This window comes from Fimicolochytrium jonesii (genome assembly GCF_025526975.1).
Source record: "Fimicolochytrium jonesii strain JEL569 chromosome Unknown EV422scaffold_17, whole genome shotgun sequence".
In the NCBI taxonomy this organism is placed as follows: domain Eukaryota; kingdom Fungi; phylum Chytridiomycota; class Chytridiomycetes; order Spizellomycetales; family Powellomycetaceae; genus Fimicolochytrium; species Fimicolochytrium jonesii.
Genome location: NW_026515684.1, coordinates 372,459 through 394,969, shown reverse-complemented (window position 1 = coordinate 394,969; position 22,511 = coordinate 372,459). Strand labels below are relative to the sequence as shown.

The 22,511-nt window shown below is 55.5% G+C and overlaps 8 protein-coding genes across 8 annotated transcripts; 5 read left to right on the top strand and 3 right to left on the bottom strand.

Annotated features, from left to right (window-relative positions):
• Positions 1 to 187: 187 nt before the first annotated feature.
• EV422DRAFT_507505 (uncharacterized protein) lies at positions 188 to 1,420 on the top strand (the record flags this gene model as incomplete). The annotated part of the gene is made up of 2 exons (XM_053068665.1): positions 188 to 311; positions 621 to 1,420. The coding sequence occupies 2 exons, from the start codon at positions 188 to 190 to the stop codon at positions 1,418 to 1,420; spliced, it is 924 nt and encodes a 307-aa protein (XP_052924323.1).
• An 886-nt stretch (positions 1,421 to 2,306) lies between these two features.
• EV422DRAFT_498021 (uncharacterized protein) lies at positions 2,307 to 4,251 on the bottom strand (the record flags this gene model as incomplete). Its single annotated transcript, XM_053067982.1, has 7 exons — positions 2,307 to 2,346; positions 2,419 to 2,515; positions 2,583 to 2,679; positions 2,751 to 2,867; positions 2,945 to 3,080; positions 3,147 to 3,236; positions 3,302 to 4,251. The coding sequence occupies 7 exons, from the start codon at positions 4,249 to 4,251 to the stop codon at positions 2,307 to 2,309; spliced, it is 1,527 nt and encodes a 508-aa protein (XP_052924322.1).
• Positions 4,252 to 4,724: 473 nt separating this feature from the next.
• Positions 4,725 to 6,187, top strand: EV422DRAFT_579479 (uncharacterized protein). Its single transcript, XM_053073320.1, has 4 exons — positions 4,725 to 4,905; positions 4,971 to 5,191; positions 5,314 to 5,436; positions 5,501 to 6,187. The coding sequence occupies exons 2-4, from the start codon at positions 5,126 to 5,128 to the stop codon at positions 5,804 to 5,806; spliced, it is 495 nt and encodes a 164-aa protein (XP_052924321.1). The 5' UTR covers positions 4,725 to 4,905; positions 4,971 to 5,125; the 3' UTR covers positions 5,807 to 6,187.
• A 1,612-nt stretch (positions 6,188 to 7,799) lies between these two features.
• Positions 7,800 to 10,487, top strand: EV422DRAFT_113029 (uncharacterized protein). Its single transcript, XM_053064616.1, has 5 exons — positions 7,800 to 8,466; positions 8,571 to 8,806; positions 8,878 to 9,282; positions 9,398 to 9,918; positions 9,992 to 10,487. The coding sequence occupies exons 1-5, from the start codon at positions 7,912 to 7,914 to the stop codon at positions 10,093 to 10,095; spliced, it is 1,821 nt and encodes a 606-aa protein (XP_052924320.1). The 5' UTR covers positions 7,800 to 7,911; the 3' UTR covers positions 10,096 to 10,487.
• A 986-nt stretch (positions 10,488 to 11,473) lies between these two features.
• Positions 11,474 to 16,911, top strand: EV422DRAFT_568866 (uncharacterized protein; the record flags this gene model as incomplete). Its single annotated transcript, XM_053072696.1, has 23 exons — positions 11,474 to 11,516; positions 11,590 to 11,692; positions 11,931 to 12,028; positions 12,115 to 12,218; positions 12,299 to 12,379; positions 12,468 to 12,505; positions 12,573 to 12,611; positions 12,681 to 12,728; positions 12,803 to 12,904; positions 12,973 to 13,225; positions 13,303 to 13,516; positions 13,605 to 13,807; positions 13,881 to 14,043; positions 14,111 to 14,212; positions 14,291 to 14,341; positions 14,419 to 14,620; positions 14,733 to 14,840; positions 14,910 to 14,994; positions 15,093 to 15,220; positions 15,300 to 15,453; positions 15,540 to 15,638; positions 15,724 to 16,492; positions 16,610 to 16,911. The coding sequence occupies 23 exons, from the start codon at positions 11,474 to 11,476 to the stop codon at positions 16,909 to 16,911; spliced, it is 3,489 nt and encodes a 1,162-aa protein (XP_052924319.1).
• Positions 16,912 to 16,934: 23 nt separating this feature from the next.
• Positions 16,935 to 19,261, bottom strand: EV422DRAFT_112859 (uncharacterized protein). The gene is made up of 4 exons (XM_053064615.1): positions 18,983 to 19,261; positions 18,699 to 18,805; positions 18,593 to 18,610; positions 16,935 to 18,500 (listed from the first exon to the last, which is right to left on the bottom strand). Exons 1-4 carry the CDS (start codon positions 19,248 to 19,250, stop codon positions 17,274 to 17,276), a joined length of 1,620 nt encoding a protein of 539 aa, XP_052924318.1. The 5' UTR covers positions 19,251 to 19,261; the 3' UTR covers positions 16,935 to 17,273.
• Positions 19,262 to 19,277: 16 nt separating this feature from the next.
• On the top strand, positions 19,278 to 21,427 carry EV422DRAFT_534758 (t-SNARE). The gene is made up of 3 exons (XM_053070694.1): positions 19,278 to 19,997; positions 20,351 to 20,737; positions 20,859 to 21,427. The coding sequence occupies exons 1-3, from the start codon at positions 19,547 to 19,549 to the stop codon at positions 21,023 to 21,025; spliced, it is 1,005 nt and encodes a 334-aa protein (XP_052924317.1). The 5' UTR covers positions 19,278 to 19,546; the 3' UTR covers positions 21,026 to 21,427.
• On the bottom strand, positions 21,410 to 22,058 carry EV422DRAFT_534756 (uncharacterized protein). The gene has a single exon (XM_053070693.1). The coding sequence runs from the start codon at positions 22,023 to 22,025 to the stop codon at positions 21,552 to 21,554; it is 474 nt and encodes a 157-aa protein (XP_052924316.1). The 5' UTR covers positions 22,026 to 22,058; the 3' UTR covers positions 21,410 to 21,551.
• Between the last annotated feature and the right edge of the window lie 453 nt (positions 22,059 to 22,511).

Here is a 22,511-nt window from a genome sequence, read left to right as displayed (position 1 = left end):
TCCCCCGCTGTTGAGCAAAGCAACGAGTGACTGTTTTCACCCCTTTTCAGCAATCATTCGCTCTCCGCACCGGAGCTTGAGCCAATAACGTGTGTGTGCGGAGGAATTCCGCCCCGAACCCATCTGCACATAGGGTTGGAGATACTGTCTAGCGTGGGCTACGGAACTTAGGGAACGAACGACGACCATGGGCGGCTGCATCTCCAGCCACGATAGTGGTGCAAATGAGGAGAGAAGTAGTAGTCCGAGGAGAGTTCAGCAGGGTGGCGCGGTGGGAAATGACCAGAATGCGGCGTCGCCTGTGCCTACTGGTGAGTGTACACTGCGAGAGAGGGAGTGACCGATAGCGAGAGCGGTGAGGCAAGCGTCGCAGGAGGCTGGACCAGGCGAACTCCTTCGCGAGCCGAGCGAGTTGTTCTCAAGCAGCGTTGGATGTTCTTGAGAGCGAAGCGACGCCAACGGCAGCTCAACGTCTCGTCGGAACGAAGCGAGAAGGATGTCATTTCTATCCTATGCCCAACAGTTCTCATTTCACTCCATGGATTACATACCCCGATGGTCATGTATCCGAACTTAGATTCCGTTCTCCTGACCCTCTCCCTTACTCCCCATGTTTCCAGGCGGCAACCGTCCGCTGCTCCCGCGTAGCCAACTCGATTACAAGCCCGACACACCCATGACGCTCCGCCAATTCCTCCGCAAACGCGACGAGTTCTGGGATACGATGCCAAGCTACTCCGGGCTCGCTCAAGTCTGGCAAGCCCTACGCGCCGCCTGCGAAGCACCCACCCTCGAACTCGCGCAGGCTATCGTCGACAGCGCCAACATGACCGTCCCCACTGGCCGCCTGACGGACGGGTGTTATGATGAGCGAGGGAATATGTACACCATCCCGGCGTTTTGTATCGTGGATCCGACCCGTGTGAGGGGTTTATTACCGCCGGAACGGGACGAAGATGCCGAGGGGGATCACGCTGACGATGATGATGGAGAAGGCGCGGATGGCGCAACTATCACCGACGGCGGGATAACAGGCACCAGCGGCGCATCAGACATAAAAGGCAAACGACTCTCCAAATCTTCCAAACGCAGCTCCACCACATCCCCACATCCGCCTCACCAACCGCCCGCACTCGACCCCACCGCGCCAACACTCACCCTCACCGCGCGTCTCAGCACGGGTAAAGACGTCAAGCTGCAAACGACGGCGGCGACGACTGTGAGGGATATGCGGGCGATGGTTGCGGGGGTTGTTGGTGAGGAATCGAGTACGACAACAGCGAAAGGAGGGAAACCGGGCAAACCGCCGAAACTGAAGTTTTTCTATTTGGGGAGGTTGTTGGAGGATGGGGCGAGTGTTAAGGGTTTGGAGTTGGGGGAGGGGTCGGTTGTGCAGGTTATGATTGTGCCGTCTTTGTGAGGGGTGGAGGATTTGACGCGAGGGGTATGAGGTGGAGGTACTGGGCGACTGAAGAAAGGGAGAATAGGGAGAAGTGATGGATTCAAGGAAAGAAGGAAAAAAGGATGAAGGGCGGATCCCCAACAGAACTACGAACGGAACAAGCACACGGTGTCGGTTCTCCGCATGACCCCTCGCAACCCACATCGCTACTCGCACAACTACACCACTTTCAACCCGTGGGAAAGACACTACCGGACTTCATCACCTTCCCCTGTTCATCTTCCGCCTTTCATCCATCACAAGCTTCTGTGCTTTGCCTTTGTCGCGTTTTTGGGCTCGTGCTCTGTCTTTTATCCCCGGGCTGTTTCATGCCGGTATTGTGAAGGCGAGATACGTATAGGGTTACCGTTTTGTAATTGTACATGTGAATACACGGAAACAAAAACATATAACGCAAAGCACAAAGAGCAGCAGCTTCTTTCGTGTATGTTGTTTTAGCTCAAAAGAGGGAGCAAATGTCCTTCCCTCCATCACATCATGAGTCCCAAGAACAAGAACAGTCTACCTATGCACATTTCCTCAGTATAAGTTACAGTTACAAAAAGACGGACGCTTCCATGCCCCTGCGCGGGCGTGATCCCACCATCCTCGATACGTCCCCGAACCGCGGTAATCCAAAAATCCGCATTCACCTAAAAGGAGTCGAGGTATCGCGCACCCACGGGTATGTACCGTCCCACCACCCACTGCACTACACATATCTACATCGTCATGATATTATCCGTCAGTGCGTCCCGGAGCTGCGAGTCGATCGTGATGGGGAAGGCTATAACGTTTGCCATGCTGCGAAGAATGAAAGGGTCGTCAGATTCAGCGGTAAATGGTGGGTGCGAGTGGAGACTCACTAGATCCCGACAGCGATGGACATTGCTCGTGTTATCATACTGCGAGACAGCAAGCGTTAGCCCCCCGCCAACGTAAGAAGGCGAACATAGCGAAAGGAAAGAGAAACTCACTCAATCCCAAACGCAGTCCCGCTACTCGTCGCATCCTTCGCGATGGCAGCGATCGCGCCGCGGACGCCGATTCCGCCGGGGACTAGCCATGCTATTCCTACAAACAAAATATAAATCAGTCATCAGAGTCCGCAAGATGATGGTAGGGTACTGTGGTGGTTTACCGGCGAGGATAGCGCCAATAGCGACGTCATCCGTCTGCCTCGCGTACAGGTTGCCCAGTAACCCAATCGAGAAGGCTGCTATTCCCGCTGTTATATCCTATCATCCACACGAGCAAATGTCAGCTTAATGCACGAAGGAGAAATGACTTTCGAAGAGAGGATACGTACGCTGTTGAACCACATGCTAGCCAACAAATTGACGCAGAACCCAGTCAGCGATGTCAGGGACATGTGCCACCATTGCCAGGGGAAGGCGCGGAGGTTTATCATGATTGATAGGTTCATCTGCCAAAAAACGAAATCATTTCCACTTCAATCAAGACGACCACTTTTAAACGGAAGAACGGTGTGTAATGTCTTACGGGAATCCACAGCGGCAACCGCCACACATCCATCGGCGCGCCCGCGACCGGGCACGCGTCCGGGTTAGAGCCGTCGTAGTCGGTGAAGAGTTGCATGAGGTGGATGGCTAGGCGGGAGCCGAGGGTTAGGCCGTACCTGTTGATTCAATCAATGATGTTTAGTATGTGTTCGGACTAACTGATACTGGACCTTTCACCGTACCCGAGTTTGAGCGCCCGAACAAAAGCCTGAAACATCCTCACACTCCCAGCGACAGGGTTAGTGCTCCCGAGTTCGAGCATGCCTAGTGTGCTGGCGATGTAAGTTAAGAGCTAATCATCTAATCTCTCAGAGATAACAGTTTAATTCAGACTCACATAGCAGTCCCCGGCAACAACGCACAGACCCCCGCAAGCGACACCACCTCATGACACAACCCCAGCCCCGTCCCCGACAACCCATCCCAGAACGCGAATATCTCCATGAACCGCGCCAGACACGCTATCGCGATACTCGTCAGCAGCTCCACAGCTCCCTCCAATCCCAAAAAGTTCGATAATCGCAGACAGAGGGAGGTGACACCCCCGAGGAAGAAAGCGGCGAGCCCGTCGGCCCATGTCCCCCTGAACAGCAACACGGCGATGACACCCGATTGCATGGCGCCGGCGAAGTGGCGGACAGGCCAGGAGTAGTCGGTGTCGGAGGTGATGGTTTGGAGGTCGGTGAGGCAGTCGTCGATTGTTCCGTCATTGTGTTTTTCTTGTTGTTGTTGGGTCGTTGTGGTGTCTTGTGGGACGGGTGGTGGGGAAGACGGCACGGAATTGGTGCTATCAGGGCTTTCGAGGATCCGCCGACTCTGCTGGACGCTCGGCGTGGTGGTAGCTGCCGACGCGCGGCGCTTCTCGTCGGTTTTGAGGGCTTTGCGGAGGGCGGAGACGCGGCGCGCTAGACGGTCGACTTGGTGGAGTTTGCCGACGTTCACGCCATAGGAGTAGGAGAGGTACTGTACGCGGCAGGGATGTCGGGCTGATCCGTCGCCGATCGCAACCATGATTGTTGACGGGAGGCAGAATACTGAGACGGGTAGGCTTAGATCTTCGGCCGCTTTTGCGATGCGGTGCTCCACTCTGTATAATGGAGCGCCGTAGCTTGACAGCGCTAATGCTAAACCAAGCAACATATCCGCCTCCCGACTATCCCGCGGCGCGCCAGTAGACGACCAGGGTATCGGCAGCCGCGCAAACGATGGCGCATGAGCGGGATGCGGGAAGTACCCGCTCTGCGAGAAACTCGAACTCCTGCTCACGCTCGCGTTCCGCAACAGCATCGTATCCAGCAAACTGCTCGTGCTCGGTCTCGCGCTCAAATTCCGCAGCCCGTGCGATATTCGCTGTCTGAACGCATACAGGCCTGTCGGTGTTCCGGGTGCATTGCTTGGCTGTGAACCCCACGCGCTGTGGTGCGGGTTGGATTGAAATGGAGGGCGGTGCTCACGGGCGAGTTCTGTGATGTCGCCGATCTCGTCTTCCTGCTCGCGGGCTTCTTCGGTGAGACGGGCTTCGAGGTCGTCTAGGGGGACGTAGATACGGGTTGATTCGGCTTCGCTGTTGCGTGACATTGCAGCTCAGTGAGTGAAAGAGTAAGTGAGTGCTTTATGAAGATATGATGGCCATCCGTCTTGCCTTGCACTGGATGTCCAGATCTAGATCACCCATATGCCGAGAAAGACCACAAGGAGAAGTTGGCATCGGGAAAACGCGTGAAATGCCTACGTCAGCACTAAAAGCACACGGGAAGTGTGACGTTCCTTTCCCTCCCACACCTTTTTCGCAGGTTTCTGGTTCGAGAGGACCTTACAAACCCCAACCTCAAGCAGACGCACTGCGCACAGGCTTCGTTGCAAAGTATAGTTTGCAGCTTATATTCTTGGTCAAGCACGAGGTATCGACACCCCACCAGGCAAGCAACCCTGGCTGAAGAGGTCGGTTCAACTCTTTCGTCGTCGTTTTTCACTTTCTCGTTCTTACCCTCTCGCCGTTATCACAGTCGCTTTGAACCGCTGTTTCTCTTAACCCCTACAGATCCTGTCTCGCACCTTCATAAATCCACGGCCGGTGGCTTTTTATCAAAAGACGGATTCATCGATACGGGCGGCTCGGACACCTCAAGTCGAGTACATCTCAGAGGAAAAAGTCACGGACATGGTGCTCGCGGTCGTGACCATGAAAACGTGGAAGGATATGCTCAAGAAATGGAACCAGGGGTTCGTCAGTCCTTCATGTGTGGCTTGATATCGCGTCTTTGCTGTCCGTCGAGGCATGCGCTGGTCTCGCCCAATCCTCTAAAGGCTCTTTCAGTCTCATTGCGTGTGAACCGGCCGCGCCGTTAGGTGTATTGGGTAACTGCTGTCCTCATCCCCATCCTGCCGACATTCTTCGAGGCGCCCTACAGTCGCTTCTTGTCTCTGATCTTGGGCACCAATTGCCTTGCTTGCGGCGCAAAAGCCCAGGTCGTATGTCCCGTTGTGCAGCAGCCGAATGTCGGCGGGCCTTTTACTTGAAATCGCCGGGCATAAGTTTCATGTGCCGCTTGGGAGCACTTTGATCTACTGGGCGTTGAACGAACCCATTACTCTGGAGCTATGGTTGGACGTCATGAGAGTCCGTGTCGACAACGATGTCAACGAGCGAACTGGACGACCACCAAGATTTTCCCGCACGTTGTTTGCTGAGGTCAAGCAGCATCGGCGTTTTCATTCGGACGCAATGTGGAGATTGCTGGATACAGGGGACAGGCTCGCGGCGGACAATGACGAGAATATCTACAAGGCTGGCTTGGGAACAGTGAAATCTACGCTCCGCCTAGCGCAATACTGGCAATGATACGCGCGATATCCATCCAGGGCAGAGTGAAGGTTTACGTTCTCGCTGTTGTCACCGCGCGCCGGCCCATTACACGACGATGGACGGGATACTCCTGGGCACGCGACCCAGACGCCGAAGAGTATCAGAGAGGCACTTGCGACCTGACCATCGTATTGTGCGGAGCCACGCGAACATCGTCTCGAGCGGAGGAATACTGTTAGAAGAGGAAGAAGCAGTGTAGCCGACGATGTATCAGTTACCGTTCATAGTCATTAGATAGTGTTAGTCAGCTTAGTCTTGTACCCATCTCTTGGAGAACTTGCCCCTTTTCTGGCCCGCAACTCTTCTCAATTTTCGGCCATTTGTCAACCCCCAATACTTCTCCACAGCCAGCAGCTGTAGCAATGCTCTCTACGCTCGCCATGACCGCTCTAGGCTAGGTAGCATAGCTGGCGCTTACCCAGCCCCCTCTTGATGTTGTTCTTCGCTCTGCTGGGTTGTTTATCTATAAATAGCCGCCCCCTCTTCGGCCATTTCCTTCCTCCCCAGCAGATCAACACCAGTTCTTCTCATCTCCTGTTCTAGTCCTTGTTTCTTGTTTCGCCAATACAATCTCTTGTCGCCTATCACTCTCGCTCTGACTTCTCTTCTTCGCTTCCGCCTCCATCGTCGAGATCATAACAGGCGCGGTGCAAAAGATACCCATCAGAAACTCGATCCACCGCCTGCTGAGCACCGCAAGGAAGTAGAGTCTTGACAGGTTCTGTGCGCTCTTGGTGGGCGTGACCTCTTGAGAAGAAAAGACAGCCGGTGATCTTATAGGTCCGGTCGCCGCTGATATGTTTTCGACGCGTAGGATATGTTATCCTTACGTTATGCACGTTGCAGTCAAGCGATCGAACGATGTGGAGGCATCCAAGTGCAGGGTGCGGCAGCCATATATCTATTCGGGATAGTAACCGACAGTTGAAACTTCATCACTGCATTTGGAAGGCCATTCGCTACGCATCCTCGGTTCGATCTCTACGGTGTGGATGGAGTGGACCCTGTAAACCGGTGCTATTTTATTGTACTAACACTGTTTGGGCTTTTTGAGATTTCCGCTCTAGGCGTGTAATGTTGTAAGAGAGTAGAAGCCAGTTGTTTCCCAAGATTCTGTGCTGTTGTTTGCAAATCCATGTGGCATACATACCAGTCCCATCAAGTACTTTCCTTTATCTTGTTCTTCAACAACGTTTATTCTAACATTAACTTGGTAAGAGACGCACTCGCATGCCCCTCGGAGCCCTAGGCTCGACTTAAGATGGAGTCAGGGCGCAAGCTTCCGCTGGGGTAAGTTTGGACACCAGAATCTAATGAACTCATTCAATCAAGAAGTACACGACAGAAGTATGAATTTCGTCTGGGAAACCCCTTGATTCCATGGGCCCAGGGCATGTTCCGAAAGACAACGTTCGTAGACCAGCCCACGCACTTCAGAGGCCGAGTGCGTGGGCCCTACCGCGAGCTAGATGACATCGGCGGTGGTTGGCAGTCATCATGTGCTTTTGGGTTGTTAAGAAGGACAAATGGTTGCTGTGCAGTGTCGACGGTTTCAATGACGGGTGCTCGAAGTTCCTACTACCACGGCCGAAGGTCGAACTGTGGCTGTTACCGGCGGTATGTGGACTTGAGCCGCTTGGGCCGAAGGCGCGCAAACGCGTGCCCAACGGGTCGGGTGCCGTTAATTTTCAACGGGATTGCATTTGCGCTCTAATTTTGGCCGCGGGTAGCCCCGGCAGTCCATTGTAAGTTTTGTATGTCTCCAACGAGCCATGGATGATGGGAACGGAGGACGACCTCCGGAATCTGATAAGCGAGAAGGAAGAGCAGGGGTGTGCCGTTTTTGACGCCTCCCATGAAGGATGAGAATTCAAAGGAAAAAAAGGAGGACTCTAGAGTCTGAACGTGGAGGAGGTCCCTCAGGAGTCAGTAGGATGAAGAGGGATAAAAAGAATGAACGAAGGCGCCGGCCCTGCTTCCCTCCAGACTTCGGCTAGACCTGGTATCGATATCCTCTTCGCACTGCTAGCAGTCGTCTTCATCTTCCGTCTCACGTCTGAAGAACGACATAGATACACGCGATGTCTCTTCCTCGTTTATGGCGTTGGGCAGCTGCAACTCTGATCCTCGCCACCTCTCTGCTGCTGGTCACCGCCTCGCCTGCCTCCGGCGCTTCCGCCCCTCGGGATGTCGCGGCTTCCACGACCTCTTCAGAACCGTTGACACTCCCGTCGTCTGCGCCAATGCCTTCCCAACAACCCGAGGACCTTCTGAGTCCCTTCTTGACCTCAAACGGGAGCGGATATTTCGTGCCGACCGTCAACATCACTTTCTGGAATAACGGCAACCCTTTCATTTCTTCTGACGGTCAAACAAAGTACGATCAATTGCCCAATGATCTCCTGCCGGCCATGCGGGGCGAAACATTGCCCGGGAACCGTTGGGATCTCTGGTTGTTATGGCTATGGCGCTACAGCGACAAAATCGAACCGCAAGGTTTCGAGCATCTAAGGTCTGCCATTGCATATGTTGCCCCCTCAGAGGACAAGAACTTGCTACATGCATTCAACAACATTTCGACCGAAGGCTCAACAAATAAGTGGCTGCTTGATGACACTTTGTGTGGGAGTTGTGGGGTACGATCTTTTGCTGTATTCCCTACCATCGTGTTCATGGACACTTCTTCTGCAGCACCATCTCCTGGTTGCACTTTCACTCACCATCGTATTCTTTGTCATAGTACACGATGCAGAAAACATATTGTAGTGATAGTTGTCTGCCACCCGCGACTGCAAACCTCACCGGAGGTCCCATTGACAACGAGTACTGTGCATTGCTCAATTCAGACAGGAAAGCTCGCCTCGCTACAGGAAAAACTTTAGTTACTCAATGCTTCAACTGGCCCATCACGGCCACATGCAATGACTGCATCGCTCGGAAGGCGAAAAAGAGTGTGTTTGTGAAGAACTGCCTGAGGTGAGTCAGAAGCTCCATGCCACTACCTACCTTTGTCCGATTGTTCCTAAGCTGCACGCCCACCACATCAGGTGTCATGAGTTTTGGTCGGCACCCCTCACTCCCGGTTACCTCTTCAATCCCTACACTCTGAACCTCTCCGACATCGGCAACCAATTCATCTACTTCGACAATACCGCCGGTTCTGGCTGCTCGTACCGAAGCAAGAGGGATCCAGGCTCCCGTATGGAAGACGCTTTCAAAAAGTGTAAAGTGACCTCGGTCTCGTACAGCGGAACCATACATGGGAATCTTGGTGACTGCACGGTTCACGCTCCAGATCCTACGGTTGTAGGAGCTGGTCATTGCGACAAGATGCCCGGTTCCGAAGAACCTATAGATTTTGCGTCAGGTCAGAACGTAATACCGGCACCAGAGATGTGTGCTCAATTCGTCCCCGGAGACCCTGGACTCTGCGAAGGTGATTTGCCGCCGTTGTAAGTATCGAGTCTGTATAGGGCTCCCCAAAACGCCTTCCATCTTCTCTGCCAACGGGGGATGGAAGAATGAATCCAACTTCTCTAACCCCTGGACATCCATTTGTTTCTCAAGGGATGAACCTGAAAAGTTATCTACTCCTCCCACGCCTCCCGGACCGACCAACGGCGGCGCCACACCCGCAAATCCCGCGGCTCCTGGAACCAACCCTAACGGCGTCCCGAACATACCCATCGAGATCGTTACGAACGGTGGACAGCAGCCACCCGTTCCGGGCGATCAATCCATCCCTGGCTCCCCTGTCGGCCAACCCACCGATGGCTCGCCAGGCCAACCCAGCGTCTCAGCCGCCGGATTCCCCACAAGCAACCCCGTAACCGCCGGCAATCCCAGCAACGCCACGACAGCAACCGTCCCGGCCGCCGCATACCAATGCTTCCCGATCGCGCCACCAGTCAACAATGGAAGCGCGCCACTCGACCCATGGACAAACACTACAAGTCCCATATTCACAGTCACCGACCCACACGGCGTGTCGCAAGCCTGTTATACCGTTCCGGCCTCCATCCAGGGTGCCGCTTCGGCGGCTGTCACTCCTCCCGCAAGCCCCGTGGCTCCCGTGTGTCCTCCGCAAAGTATGGAAAGAGAGTGAGCTGCTGCGAGTATCATACCCCGGTCAACTAACTCGTCTTTTCGGTTGCTTTCTAGTTACGGATTTCCGGAAGCGCAATGGCGTCTTATCGTCGCCGCGATGCACGGCTGCGATCCCGGTGGCGATACTGTTCAGCACCTGGCTGCTTGCCAGTTTGTAGACGCACAGAGTGCAAACTGTGTTGCATTTTCGGTTGGGCCTTCCATTTTTGAATCCATCGACGGCTTAATAGAATCATTAGACGCATAGAGTCTCCATAGACGTATAAATATAGATTAATAGTGCCCGGCAGCGGGCAAAGGCGGTGGGGGTTTACGTTCTGGCCGTCTAAACCAAATAATAACTTGACGGGTATGGGGATATGTTTCCGATTTCGACCTCACGTATGACACTTTTGAAGCACCCCGGTTCTGGACCACAAAACCAATACAGAGTATAAGTCCCATATCCACACTCACGGCTTCATCTCCTCGTCTTACAAGTTAAGCAACTACAAGAAGCCTCAGAAAAGCAACTATATATGCATCGGTCGCCTCTAAAAGCGATCCATGGTAAGGGCGAAAACCCATCCGGACCTGGCGGGGCCCTAGTCGGTCCCGTTGACGATTCCTTCACATCATCGAAACCCCGCCAAAGCTGTATTTCATAATAGGACTCCAATCACACTCACCCGCGTGGATGACGAGTGCGGTACTTCAGGGATTTGCGCTTCCTGCGAACCGCGTCCCCATCCAGATTGTCCTGTTCCAACCCACGCTGCTGTGGCTGCCGCGCCGTCCCACGCTGGTATGCCACAGGAATGTGCCCATGCATGACGTTGCTCCAGACGATGGCCTTCATATTGCTTGTGGCCGCGTGGTCTCTGTTGAAGAGGCGCGGTCGAACAGCCGCTGAGCTTTGGTGTGGGTTGAGTGATATTTTCTTGGTATTCGCATTTGGTGTCCATGCCTGCTGAACACAGTTTCGGTTTGGGCAACCAAGCTGGAGGGGCTGGAAGTGAGAAAAAGTCCGTCTTCACAGCATCAAAAACACACACTCACCAGGCCATGAAGAACCTCTTTGTGTCCTTGAGTCTTGACGAGTCTCGAACATCAGCCATATGCCCCTTACCCGGATGCAGCAAGCCGCTCGTCTCAAAAATCATGAAGCGTCCATCCTCCCGCCAGATGATTTTTGAGACGAGCGGCACTGTTTCCCTCTTTCGACGTGCCAAGTTCCTCCTATATCATCGGTGCCCAGTGTACTTGGCAAGTTCGTTCTGTGTATAGCGAACTACTTTGTCATAGCGTCGTAGTTTCCGTGTGGGCCTTCCTTGTTGTTTGGGGTGTTGCTCGCAAGCGTGTCGCGTTCCAGTTCAGTGTCGTGATGTTCCCTGGGGCCTCTTGCATATGCACAAAGACGTTGGTGGGTCAACCCCAAACCACATATGCATCTACTGTAAGGCAAGGCTCTGGTCTCCGTCCCACCAGCTTCCCTCGTCGTCCTCTTTCCCAGCTCCCGCTGCCCACCCTCAGTCTCCCCGAACACTCCCTCCCAAGATGACTTCTCGTCTCGGCGGAATGGTTGCTTCCGGGAAAGCTGGTATCGTACTCCTCACACAAACAACACAAAGTCTTTCGTAACGTGCCTTATGTTTTCTCTCTTGCGATTCAAGGCCTTCGCCCGGAGTTACCCTTCGACGATGAATTCTACGGCCTGAAAAACGAGAACCTGGACTTGAAGCGGAAAGTGAATGACCAGGATGAGAAGACCAAGCAGTATGTTTCCTGCTTTGAGATGGAAGTGCGGGCCTTAGGGAGTTTGGGATGGGACATCGGAGCATTAGCGGGCGCGATGGATTGCGATGGGAGACCGAGCGGTAGTGAGTGAGCTTAGACCGTCTACGCGAGCGAAGCGAGCGGTGAGCGACAGAGACCAGTCGCAGTTTGTAGGCGAGCGTCAGCGAGGCCCTGTCTTGCTAGAATATTTGCTAACCCCAGCTCAAAAATGAAAAAGGCTGATAACAAAAGTGCAAAAACTGACCGACGACCTCCGCCGCGCAAAAGAGAACTCCCTCGCACCCGCACCAGCTTCCATCGCGACCGTCCAGCGCGGTATGTCCACTCACTACTCTCACATACACGCATATGCAGTCGGCAAAACCCTGACGAACGACGCCCTTAGAGGCGCCCCCAAACAGGCGTCATGAACCGCCGCGAAGCAGCAGAGATGGAGGATCTGGTGGACGATTTGCGGACGCAGATGCGCAATGTGGCGAAAGAGAATTCCCAGTTGAAGAATAAGGTGGGGAATCAGACTTTGCGAGGGATATTTGGGTGGCGATTTTGCGGGGGATCGGTTGATTGATTTTCCCTTGGATATAGATGAATTTCTTCAAGGCGTTGCATGAAGCAGAGACGAGGAAAGGCGCGAGATATGACCATATTCCGCCAAGAACCAATTCGGTATGAGTGGGGGGGAAGCAGATGAGGTACACTTTGAAAAAGCGTGTTTCTTCGTCGGCGTCTGACGTCGTGAGCAAACGGTTTGTAGGGTCTGCGGAAGCTTTATCCGGCGTTGGCTGTGAGAGGGTGGGTACATACAATCCATGTCGCACACCCGTTGCGTTGTTGGCTTACAATCCAACTCGATACGCAGACGAGGCAGAGGCCGTGCAGCGCCAGCGCATCCTGACGCGTAGGTCCCTGCCATATATCCGGGCACGAACTCAGCTTAAAACCACTGAAAGGCGTATGTTTTGGATAGCAGCGGCGACGGAGCCTCGACACCGCGGAACGAAGAAGTAGAAAAACTGTATGTAAGCCCATGAATATGGCTTTGTCGTAGACAATCTCCCTTCTTCTGACGCTATCGTTGGTTGACCGCAGAGAAGAAATCGTAACAATGCTCCGCGCGAAACTGATGGACGCCGAACGCGATCTCGCACAGTCCAACGACGAGAACGGGAGGTTGAGAGCTGAGGCTGACAGGTGCGCGTTGGAAGCGCCCAGCGGATCGCCCGTCACATCTCCCCAACTCATCCCTGCGATACTTTCAGCAACAACCAAGAATCAACTTTAACCCTCCTCTCAACGCAACGCACGCTGTCCGACCTCCAAGCCCGGTACGACGCCCTCCGCGACACCTCCACATCCACCGACGCGAAACTGCGCGCGATGACGGAGAAATACGGGGAGGTGCTTAGCGCGATGGAGGCGCTGAATAAGGAGCTCAGAGCGGAGAGGGACAAGAGGGCTGAGGCGGAGGAGAGGTGTAGAGCGTTGGAGGGAGGGGAGAGGAGGGAGGGTGAGGTGGGGTTTTCTTGTGCTTTTGTTCGTGTGCGAAGGAGAAAAGCCGCAAAGCAACCTAACCCATCTTGACGCTCCAGCTGAAAATAATAATAGAAGACCTCCGCGCGGAAAAACGTCTCCTGGAAGAAGAACAGAAACGGCTCCTCGCCTCGCAATTCAACACCCAGCGTATGGACGAGTACGCTGCTGAGGCTGCCAAACTGCGCAGCCGGGTCGATGAGTTGAGCGCGCAGTTGGCAGATGCCTTGAGAGATCAGGCGAAGGGGCAGGCGATTGTGGCGGAGTTGAGGGGTATGTGTCAAAATTGCCAATGTATGGATTCATGTGGACCGGTGGTCAGTAACCTCACTCCACGTTCGTTCCCCTCCTGCCCATGCAGAACAGAACAAAACATCTCAAGAAGCCAAGCAAAAAGCAGAGGCAAGCCTCTCCAACCTCCAAGCCGAGCTAGACGAACTCAAAAAACAGTTGCGCGGGTTATACCCCAGTTCCAAACCCGACTGGAACGAGTTGCGTGACGCGCTCGAGTACTATCGGTCCAAAGGCGGTGTACGAGAAGCACCTAGGCCTGTTGACGATGATGTAAGCTCCCTTCACATGCCCCCTCGCTTATCCTCCAGATGTGTATATTGACACCATGGCGCATTTTAAAAAGGAACGACAACTCTTGAAAGAGCTCCGCCTGCAATTCACCCGCGCGACGGCAGACTTGGAAAAAACGCGCAAGCTGCTGCAGCTGCAGGAAGGCATCAATCGGGATTATAAGGATGAGGTGGCGGTTCTGGGGAGGCGGGTTGAGGCTGTGCGGAATGAGTATGGTGTGTATGAAATATGGGGGGCGGGATGTGGGTGGGGTGGGCCTTATGTTGATGTCTTTCTGTGTAGAGACGAGACTGGAGGAAGATGCGCGACTGTTGGAGCTGAGAGCGAACCGGATAGCGGTGCTGGAGGCGCAGTTGAGGAATGCTGCGAGTGTGGATGTTAAAGGTGCCGCGCAGAAAACCACTTGCAGTTCCCATTGTTGGAGGTGTGGACTTTTTTGCTCACAGCTGTTTGGTTGAATAGGCAAACCTGATCTGTCCTTAACGGATGATGACGACGTCCAGCTCGAAAAAGGTACCTCAAAAAACCCTATTTCCTCCCTCGTCTACCTTCCAACCCCTCACGCCACAACCCTCTCTCACGCCCGACAGGCCAAAACCTCCTCAGCATCCACCTCCATTCCGCCCGCCTCACTCCCGAAGGCGTCACCTTCCTCCAACGGCTCCACAACACGAACGAGCCACGCTCCCACGGCACGTTTGCGACGTTCTGTTATTTCGATTTCTTTGATTTTGAGACGGCCGTTACGGGGTTGGCGGTCGGGGAGAAGATGGGGTGGAATTTCACTGCCAAGTATGTTCTGGGGTTAAATGTGTTGTTGATCTGGGGAAGGAGAGAGAGGAGAAGAATGGGGACGATGACTGATGACTGATGGCTGACACTTTCATTGATCCTCTTGGCGCAGATATAAGCTCTTTATCGACGATTTCTGCCTTATGTACCTGCAGATGCAGCCCGTGACGGTGTATCTGTGCCGCGCGGATGGGTTGGATTTCGTCGAGGTTGCTGAATGGTATGCGGAAGAAAGTCGACTCGGGATCATTTGGGGGTGTTTGGTGGTGAACTTATATCCTTTTTCTAGTGTTGTGAGGTTCAAAGACTTGACGGATCCCAGCAAGGCAGACAAACTGCAGTATTATGGCGATCTCGTGAGCTCGCATGATCATGTACGGCTAGGCGTCCCGTGCGGGCCCGCTCTCCCGACATCCATACCACTCCCACTCTGCTCTCCTCTTGGACTAACATGCTCTCCGCGATTCGACAGAAGACGATCATCGGCCGGCTGAACTACACCCTCAGCGTCAAGTTGCCCATGGCGCAGACTATCCGCGCGTTCAAGGAACGGAGCGGTGCGTTAGGGCTTCTCGCTGATGCTGATGCTGATGTTGCAGCGTAAGTTTTCTGACCGCATCCGTTGTGCATTCAGTCATTGGCGTTTGTATGTCTTACTTACTTCCGATGCGTTGTTCAGGACCACGAAACACGGCAAAGTAAACGAGCTCGTCTTGAAGATTGATAAATGCGAGGGGTTGGACATCGACCGTGCACGGCGGCAAGACGGGAAAGCGGGCGAGCCGGCTGTGTATTTGGCGTTTCAGTTGCCGGGACATGATCATGTTGTTACGGTGAGTCCCGGAAAATCGATTGGGGGGGAAGTAAAATTGAAAGTGGGGGGCGGTTAGATTGACGTGGGTGGTTTCCTGAGTTGTAGAGCACAGTAAGGGGCACCGCGAACCCGGAATTCAACCTCCTGCGCACGTTTAGGATGGTGATGACCGCGGAGTTGGATCGGAAGTTGCGGACTGGGGATGTAAGGCTCTTTTTTTTCCCGTATCACTGCGAGCCACCTCCGGGTGTGGGAAGCTCACGTATCCCGCAAACCCCCACACACACAGCTCCGCATAATGGTCCTCGAAGACTCCGACAACGACTTTATCTACGGCACCTGCGCCATCCCCCTTCTCTCCCTCGCCCTCGGCGACTCCATCACCGGCGCATTTGACATCTTCGGCTCCGATAACGCGCCTGCCGGCAAACTGACGCTGAGTCTAAGCTGGGAACAGCCGTACAGAGTCCAGTCCGCGGCGGTGGTGCCTCACCTGGATTGGAAAGAGATGAGTGTCAAACGGATGCAACCACAGCAAAGACCGCCGCGGGATCCGTCCGCGCCTGTGCCGCCGCCGTTTGGGCGAACGACGAGGACGCGGCGGCGCCTCCCGCTCGGGAAACCGAAACCGGAACCGGGGGAGCATCTGACGGAGGCGACGAGTCGGTCGGCGTTGGCGAGTCCGGGGCAGGCGACGCCTGCGACCGGGTCGAGACGGACGAGTGTGGGGGGCGTATCTGTTGGGGAGGGCGGGGTTGACGGTGATGTGCAAGGGGAGCCGGTGCGTAAGGTCACGAATGCGCGGGATGAATTTTCCGATCGACATACCGCACATACACCATCAGCTGCTCACCACCACCACGACCAAGAACAACAAGAGGAAGAAGAAGGCCTGACATTAACAGTCGATGCCCTGCACCTCTCCTTACCGCCCGACCAGCTCCCCTCCGCCGTGTTTATCGCCCTCGAGGAGTTCCCACTGGATGTGGCGGAAGGCGGGGAGTCGCCTGTGTGTGATGTCGAGGAGAGCGGGGATGTCGCGGTTGGGTGGCGGCAGTGTAAGTTCCCCTACCTTCCCCCCTGTATTTGTTGGTTCCGTGAAATTCTTTTTTTTTATTTCGCACAGTTTTCCATTGCTAAAAAAGCTATGGCACTCCTCTGAAATCCCAAAACAGTTTTTCCACTGGACTCAACAACGCACCGCCGCGAACGCTTCCGCCTCCGCCGCGCCCTCCTCTCCCCCGACGACGCCGACGCCCGCTGCTCCCTCGCCATCCTCTGCCCCGCCTCTCACGCTGAAGACCGCCTGATAGGCTACGCCTCGTTTGACCTGCAAGAGTGGATCGAGGATACCCAAGGGGATGTGATTGAGGTGCCGATTGTGGCTGGGGAGGCGGGGGAGGAGGGGGAGGAGGTTGGGAGTGTGGTGGTTGTGGTGCGCGGGAGGGGGTGCGTTAGGGGGGTTATCGAGGAGTGATCGTGGGGTTGTTGAGAAGCGGGGGCAAAGGGAGGGGGGTGGGGTATATTTTTGGGTGTGTGAACAAGTAATCTGAAGAGGGGGATGCTCGCTCGGATTCAAACCACAGACAGACGAACAACGAAACTGTAGGTGAAGGAATAGTTGATGACCACCGTACAGTAGCGATTCTCCATGTGCAATGCCCCGACGCCAGAGCGGTGCGGGGCGTGGTCTAAAATACCGAGTCTAATATGTACGCCGGTATCTCTAAACGCCCTCCGTCCGTTCTCTGTCCTGCTGAACCTCAGCAAGGCGGTCGGGTGCACGATCCTGCGTGCCGGTTCGTGTTGCCATCTCGCTAGCGCCAGGCTGAGCTGAGCTCACACCGTCCGCGCCGACCCACGCGCCGCTTCCTTCCGCTCGCTCCCCCATTCTCCCGTCCAGCCCACCCTCACCTCCGTCCATCGTTCTCTCAGGCCCCGGCGAAGAGCGTTTGCCTTCCCACCGTGGGCCTCGCTGTGATCCAGGCACGCGCGGGCCCAGAACAGGCACGCGACAGCAACGCCGACCAAGAACCCGACGCCGTCGTTCTTGAAGAAGGAGGTCGCGCAGCCGGTGAGGATCATTGTTGTGTGGGCGTTCTCACGGGCGTGTGCATGCTCAGTTTGCGTTGCTGATGACGGCGGGTTGCCCTGATCGCGCATCTCACTCACCATGTAGGGCTCCACCCCGCCCATATCCCTCGTGACGCCCACCAAGCCCGCCCCGGCCCCGACCAACATGACCCCGAGCACGCTGTTCGGCACCCTTGCAAACAACCCGCTTAACGAGGCGCCAAACAAGCCGCCCGCCACAATCTTCAGGACGCCCAGGAAATAGATGGAGGACGCCGTTCGGGCGCCAAACCGGTGTTGCGCGGCTAGCCCGCCAGACCCGTGGCAAAAGGGGATTGACCCGAACCATGTGCCGAGGATGTTCATGAGGCCGACGCAGGTTGCTACGTGTGTGATGGGTGCGACGGGTTGGTTGCGACTCTTGCGGAGGGTGGGGAAGAGGTCGTCGGCCAGTTTGGAGACGGCGATGACGGAGTTGAGGAGGGTGAGGGGTAGCTGGCCGAGGCCGGCGGTTAGGAAACCTGTTTTGAAATCGGTGGCGGTGGGGACGTGGGGCGTCAGGTCCGGGAACCCGAAGGAGGGGGGTGGTGTTGTTTTGTCGATGGCGTGGAGTTTGACGGCTGCGATGGCTATACCGACCAGGAACAGCAGCACGGCGCTCGGGTTCCGTCTCGCGTTCCAGTTCCACACACAGGCTCCGAACGCGAGGATCGCAAGGAAGAAGTTATCAAGCCAAGCCCAGTTTGCGAATTCCCACGCGTTTGATTTGAGGATTGTGTTGACGCCGTTGGTGATGAGGGTTAGACCCGTGCCGAGCTGGATGCCGCGGACGATGGAGAGGGGGATCAGGGTGTTGAGGAGGGTGATTGTGCGTGTGAGGCCTAGGATGAGGATGATGGCGGAGACGCTGAAGCCTGCGGCGACGATTTGGGATTGGGGCATTTGTGTGGCGAGGGCTATTGCGGAGATGGATTTCATGGGTTGGACGCACATCTGAGGGGGGGTGGACAGGTGGGAAAGATGTGAGATTTCTCTTGCAACTGAACATCAATGGAGGGTCAAGTCGAATGGTGCTTGACACTTACGGGAATCCCAAATACGAACTGCCAAATCGTCCGCAAAGAAAGTAGACGCAGGTCCGTCAGTCAATTATGATTCCCTGTCACCCTCTCCTAAAATACGAATCCTCACCCCAGTGATGATATTGTACAGTCCACCAAAGATCAACGAAGCCGGAAGGGAGATCTGGCCCGTCTTGGTTAATGCCACCAGCAGTGGGAGCAGTGTGCCCATGTCGCCTGTAAGGAATTTCAACTCATTAACCACCGTCAACGATCAACGATCAGCCAAATAAAACCGATTGGCACGATTCTTCGCTGTCGCTCACAGGTATTGCGCCTGCGCCGCCCGCCGTCCCTCCGATGTCGTCTTCACCTCCTCACTTGAAACTCCCCAACCTCCCTCCCTCTACATACCAAGCGACCCACTAATTTCAGACAGAGTCAAGTTCTTCCAAGCCTCCTGAGTCCTGGCAGACATTGCAGCGGTCGTAAACTTTTTATCCTCGTCGCCGTGAGCGTTATAGTTGTGTTCTCCATCGTACGGGCGGGTGTGGTGAGACGGAAGGTGGGGGTCGGACAAGGAGGGCGGGGGTGGGTCTGTGTGTATCTCTGAGTGGGCCATGGGAGACGGATAGGGCCGAGCGAGAGAGCCCACGGCGGCGGCGGTGGGTTCGTCTTGCATTGTTAGCAGCAGCGGGAGGGATAGGAGGGAGAAACAGGAAGAGACAGGAGGGGGACGGAACACCTTGCGAGAGGCCGCGTCACACGTCACACCTCTCTCGCTCTCCCCCCCCCTCGAACACACAACACACAACAGAACTACGAACGGCCTCCCAGGACAGGACCTTCAGCCAACCTCATCTCCTCTCTTCTTTCACTCAGCCTACCCCTCGCTGCCTCTGGCTCTCTCTCTGTTCGACTCTCCGTCCGCCTGCAAAAGCCCCCCCGCAAACGTCACACTCTCAAAGCACACCCCTCATGTCATTCGGCGATCTCGAAAAGGGCTTGCCCCGGGGCGGCAACGGCAACAGCGGCCAAAACACCCCCTGGGACGGCAGAGCAGGGTCAGCTAGTAGCGGGCGAGGCGGCTCTTTCGGCGGCCGCCAGGACACCAACACCCACAACAACCACGACACGCCCCCACCATTCGCGGGTCCCTCATCCACATCCTCAACCTCATCACCACCAGCAGGCCACCCGCCAAACGCAAACGACGCAACAACGATCGATAGAGCGTCCCGTACGATTTTCACCATCTCCAATAATGTCGCGACGATTCAGAAACTTGTTTCGCTGTTTGGGACCGAGAAGGATACGGCGGATTTGAGGAGTAGACTGCATGATACGACCGAGGAGACGAGGGCGATGGTGAGGCAGACTGGAAGCGATTTGAAGGCGATACTCGCTGCGAACCCGTCGCACGCAGGAGGTACGTGAGCCCGAGGCGAGCCACGAGGCGAGTGCAGTGTAATACCGAGGGAAGCGAGGACGAACCCAGTGAGTGCGAGCGGAGCGAGCCACATTGCGCCAGAGGCGCATTACTCCCCTGACCACGGGCTCTTGGCGAGCATCAGCGAGCGTCAGATCTTTTGCGAGCAGAGCGAGCACCATCAAGCCTCCCCTTACATCGTTCTCAGTGTGAGCGACAGCGAACGGTCATTCTTCACAACGCACAGTGATTGATGATGCTTGATGGTCAATGAATGGTTGATGGGGTTGATGATGCTTGATGGTCGATGGGTTATAATGGCTGACCCAACCCACGCTTCGCTCCATTCCCAGGCGACACCTACACGCACCGGCAACGCAAAATGGCGCAACAAAAGCTTCAAAAGGACTTTGAACAAGTCCTCAAACGGTTCCAACTGGTCTCCAAACAAGCCGCCGAAAAATCCCGCGAGTACGTCTCCCTCGCCAAAGCCGCCCACACGCACGCCGCAGATGGGTTCCCCCCCGACGTCGACGTTGAGGATGCAGACGAGGGCCAGCCGCTGATGGCGGCGCATCAGAGACAGCAGCTGGTGGTGCTGGACAATGAGATTGAGTTTAATGAGGCGTTGATTGCGGAGAGGGAACAGGATTTGAAGGGGATTGAGCAGAGTATCGCGGAGGTGAATGAGATCTTTAGGGATCTGGGGACGATGGTGCATGAGCAGCAGTATATGCTTGGTGAGTAAGCGCATCGCAGGCCCCAACATCCTTGTCGCGAGCGGGAGCGAGGCAGTGTATCATTCCATTCATCACCCCTAATTAACTTCATCCATCATTCTAACCCCCCCTCGCAATACAGACAACATCGAATCCAACGTCCAAGCCGTAGAAATCAACCTCGAGAACGCCACGGGGGAACTACGGACCGCGGACCGGTACCAGCGCTCGGCACGCAACAAGCTGTGCTGCATCATGGTCGTTGTCGCGATCGTCGTGCTTGTGGTTGTCTTGATTTTGATCTCGTAGGGTGGGGACGGTGGCATCACCCCAACGCTCGACCCGACACGACACCTACGTCCCGCATCACCGCGCAACCCCAGATTCCTCTTCCCAGTTGAATTTCGACACGTGTTACATTCACGCAGAATCCCGATGGGGTGGTGGTGTACCCACCTCACAGATAGCTCGCGAGACGAGACGGTAATGAACAATGCAGGCGAAAACATCACGCCCCGAATCTGCTTCGAGCGCGGTTAAGTACTGTACACCCAACCATCGCTGCACCGCACGTCCATGACGCCCCGTCCCGCCCTTGCCCGGGTTGTCTTTTTTCACACCCCCCTTTTTTTCCCTGCACCCACACAATCCCGTCCCGTCGTTCCCTCGTTTCGCAAAACAAAAAGTTCTACGCCCCCCCCCCCCCCCCCCATCACACGGCCTTCCAAACTTGTAAATCTATCATCCCCTCCCCCTCCCGCGTCCATGTTTCCTGTACATACAAAACAGTCCCAAAAAAAAGTTGAAGCACCGCGGGGTCTCTTGTCTTCTGCCCTTACGATCCCCTCCTAGTCTGCGTCATGAGCCATTTCTCAAGCGTCCGGTAGCCCCCCATCCATACCGCCCACCCACGCCTCGAGACACCGCCCCAACACCCGCCACCGCCGCCACATCCCCACGAACGCGTCGCGGCCGAGCTCGCGCTCGATTTCGCCGCGGCGGCGCAGGAGGCGGGTGAGGAAGCGGTGGGGTGTCCGCGCTGTGTGTGGGCGGGAGGTGGCGTAGACGAGGCGGGTGAAGTGGAGGGCGCGGATTTTGGAGGGCCATGTGCCCCGGCTTGGTGGTTGGACTGATCTTGATGTGGACGTAGATGGCGATGGTGTGTATGCCGCGGTACGTATCTGACACTCGCGTTCAGCCGCCGGAGCCAATGATGCGGATACCTCTGCCGGTGGGGGTGGTGATGAGCCTGCTTCTGGGGATGACTTGGGGATGGCGGGTGGCGGTCGCGCACGGCACGGTGATGCATTGCGGGTGAGGTGATCTGCTTTCATCGTTGGGGAGCGGGGGGGGGGGGGCGCTTTGACCGTTTTTTTTTGAGTGAAGTGGGTGAGGTTCTGAATTGGAGCTAGCTTTTCCCCGTCATCCGATGCTCTGAAAGGGGAACTCGGATGGGGGTTTGGGGCGAAGGTGAATTCGACAACCCACCGCCCCGTCAAACAGGTCGGATCACGTCAGCAGGGGGTCGCGTCGTGCGTGACTCACAACGACATTGAATCTGGCGAGCAATCCCGCACCTTTTCCACAAAGGGAAGTCTTGGTTCAATGCAGCTGGATAGAGTCGGTTATCTTGCCGGTCATTACACCGCCGGTCATTTCGCATCACTGCCCCACGGCTCCATAACGAAGCTCTAGTCCTTTCGCGGTGGATTTGGGATCAAGTCCCCGGAGGTTGGTAGGGAATCATGACGACCAGGTCAGGCAAACAAAACGTACAGTACGGTAAGCATGCATC

Excerpts from the sequence above, each read along its gene's own strand:
- EV422DRAFT_579479 (XM_053073320.1), top strand. The coding sequence starts at position 5,126 with ATGGTGCTCGCGGTCGTGACCATGAAAACGTGGAAGGATATGCTCAAG. Across the intron at positions 5,192-5,313 it reads AGAAATGGAACCAGGGGTTC|GTGTATTGGGTAACTGCTGT; the intron begins GTCAGTCCTTCA and ends CCGCGCCGTTAG. Across the intron at positions 5,437-5,500 it reads GCGGCGCAAAAGCCCAGGTC|TTTCATGTGCCGCTTGGGAG; the intron begins GTATGTCCCGTT and ends GCCGGGCATAAG.
- EV422DRAFT_113029 (XM_053064616.1), top strand. The coding sequence starts at position 7,912 with ATGTCTCTTCCTCGTTTATGGCGTTGGGCAGCTGCAACTCTGATCCTC. Across the intron at positions 8,467-8,570 it reads CTTTGTGTGGGAGTTGTGGG|TACACGATGCAGAAAACATA; the intron begins GTACGATCTTTT and ends TCTTTGTCATAG. Across the intron at positions 8,807-8,877 it reads TTTGTGAAGAACTGCCTGAG|GTGTCATGAGTTTTGGTCGG; the intron begins GTGAGTCAGAAG and ends CCACCACATCAG.
- EV422DRAFT_112859 (XM_053064615.1), bottom strand. The coding sequence starts at position 19,250 with ATGCAAGACGAACCCACCGCCGCCGCCGTGGGCTCTCTCGCTCGGCCC. Across the intron at positions 18,806-18,982 it reads TGAAATTAGTGGGTCGCTTG|GCGACATGGGCACACTGCTC; the intron begins GTATGTAGAGGG and ends AATTCCTTACAG.
- EV422DRAFT_534758 (XM_053070694.1), top strand. The coding sequence starts at position 19,547 with ATGTCATTCGGCGATCTCGAAAAGGGCTTGCCCCGGGGCGGCAACGGC. Across the intron at positions 19,998-20,350 it reads GAACCCGTCGCACGCAGGAG|GCGACACCTACACGCACCGG; the intron begins GTACGTGAGCCC and ends CTCCATTCCCAG. Across the intron at positions 20,738-20,858 it reads TGAGCAGCAGTATATGCTTG|ACAACATCGAATCCAACGTC; the intron begins GTGAGTAAGCGC and ends CTCGCAATACAG.
- EV422DRAFT_534756 (XM_053070693.1), bottom strand. The coding sequence starts at position 22,025 with ATGCATCACCGTGCCGTGCGCGACCGCCACCCGCCATCCCCAAGTCAT.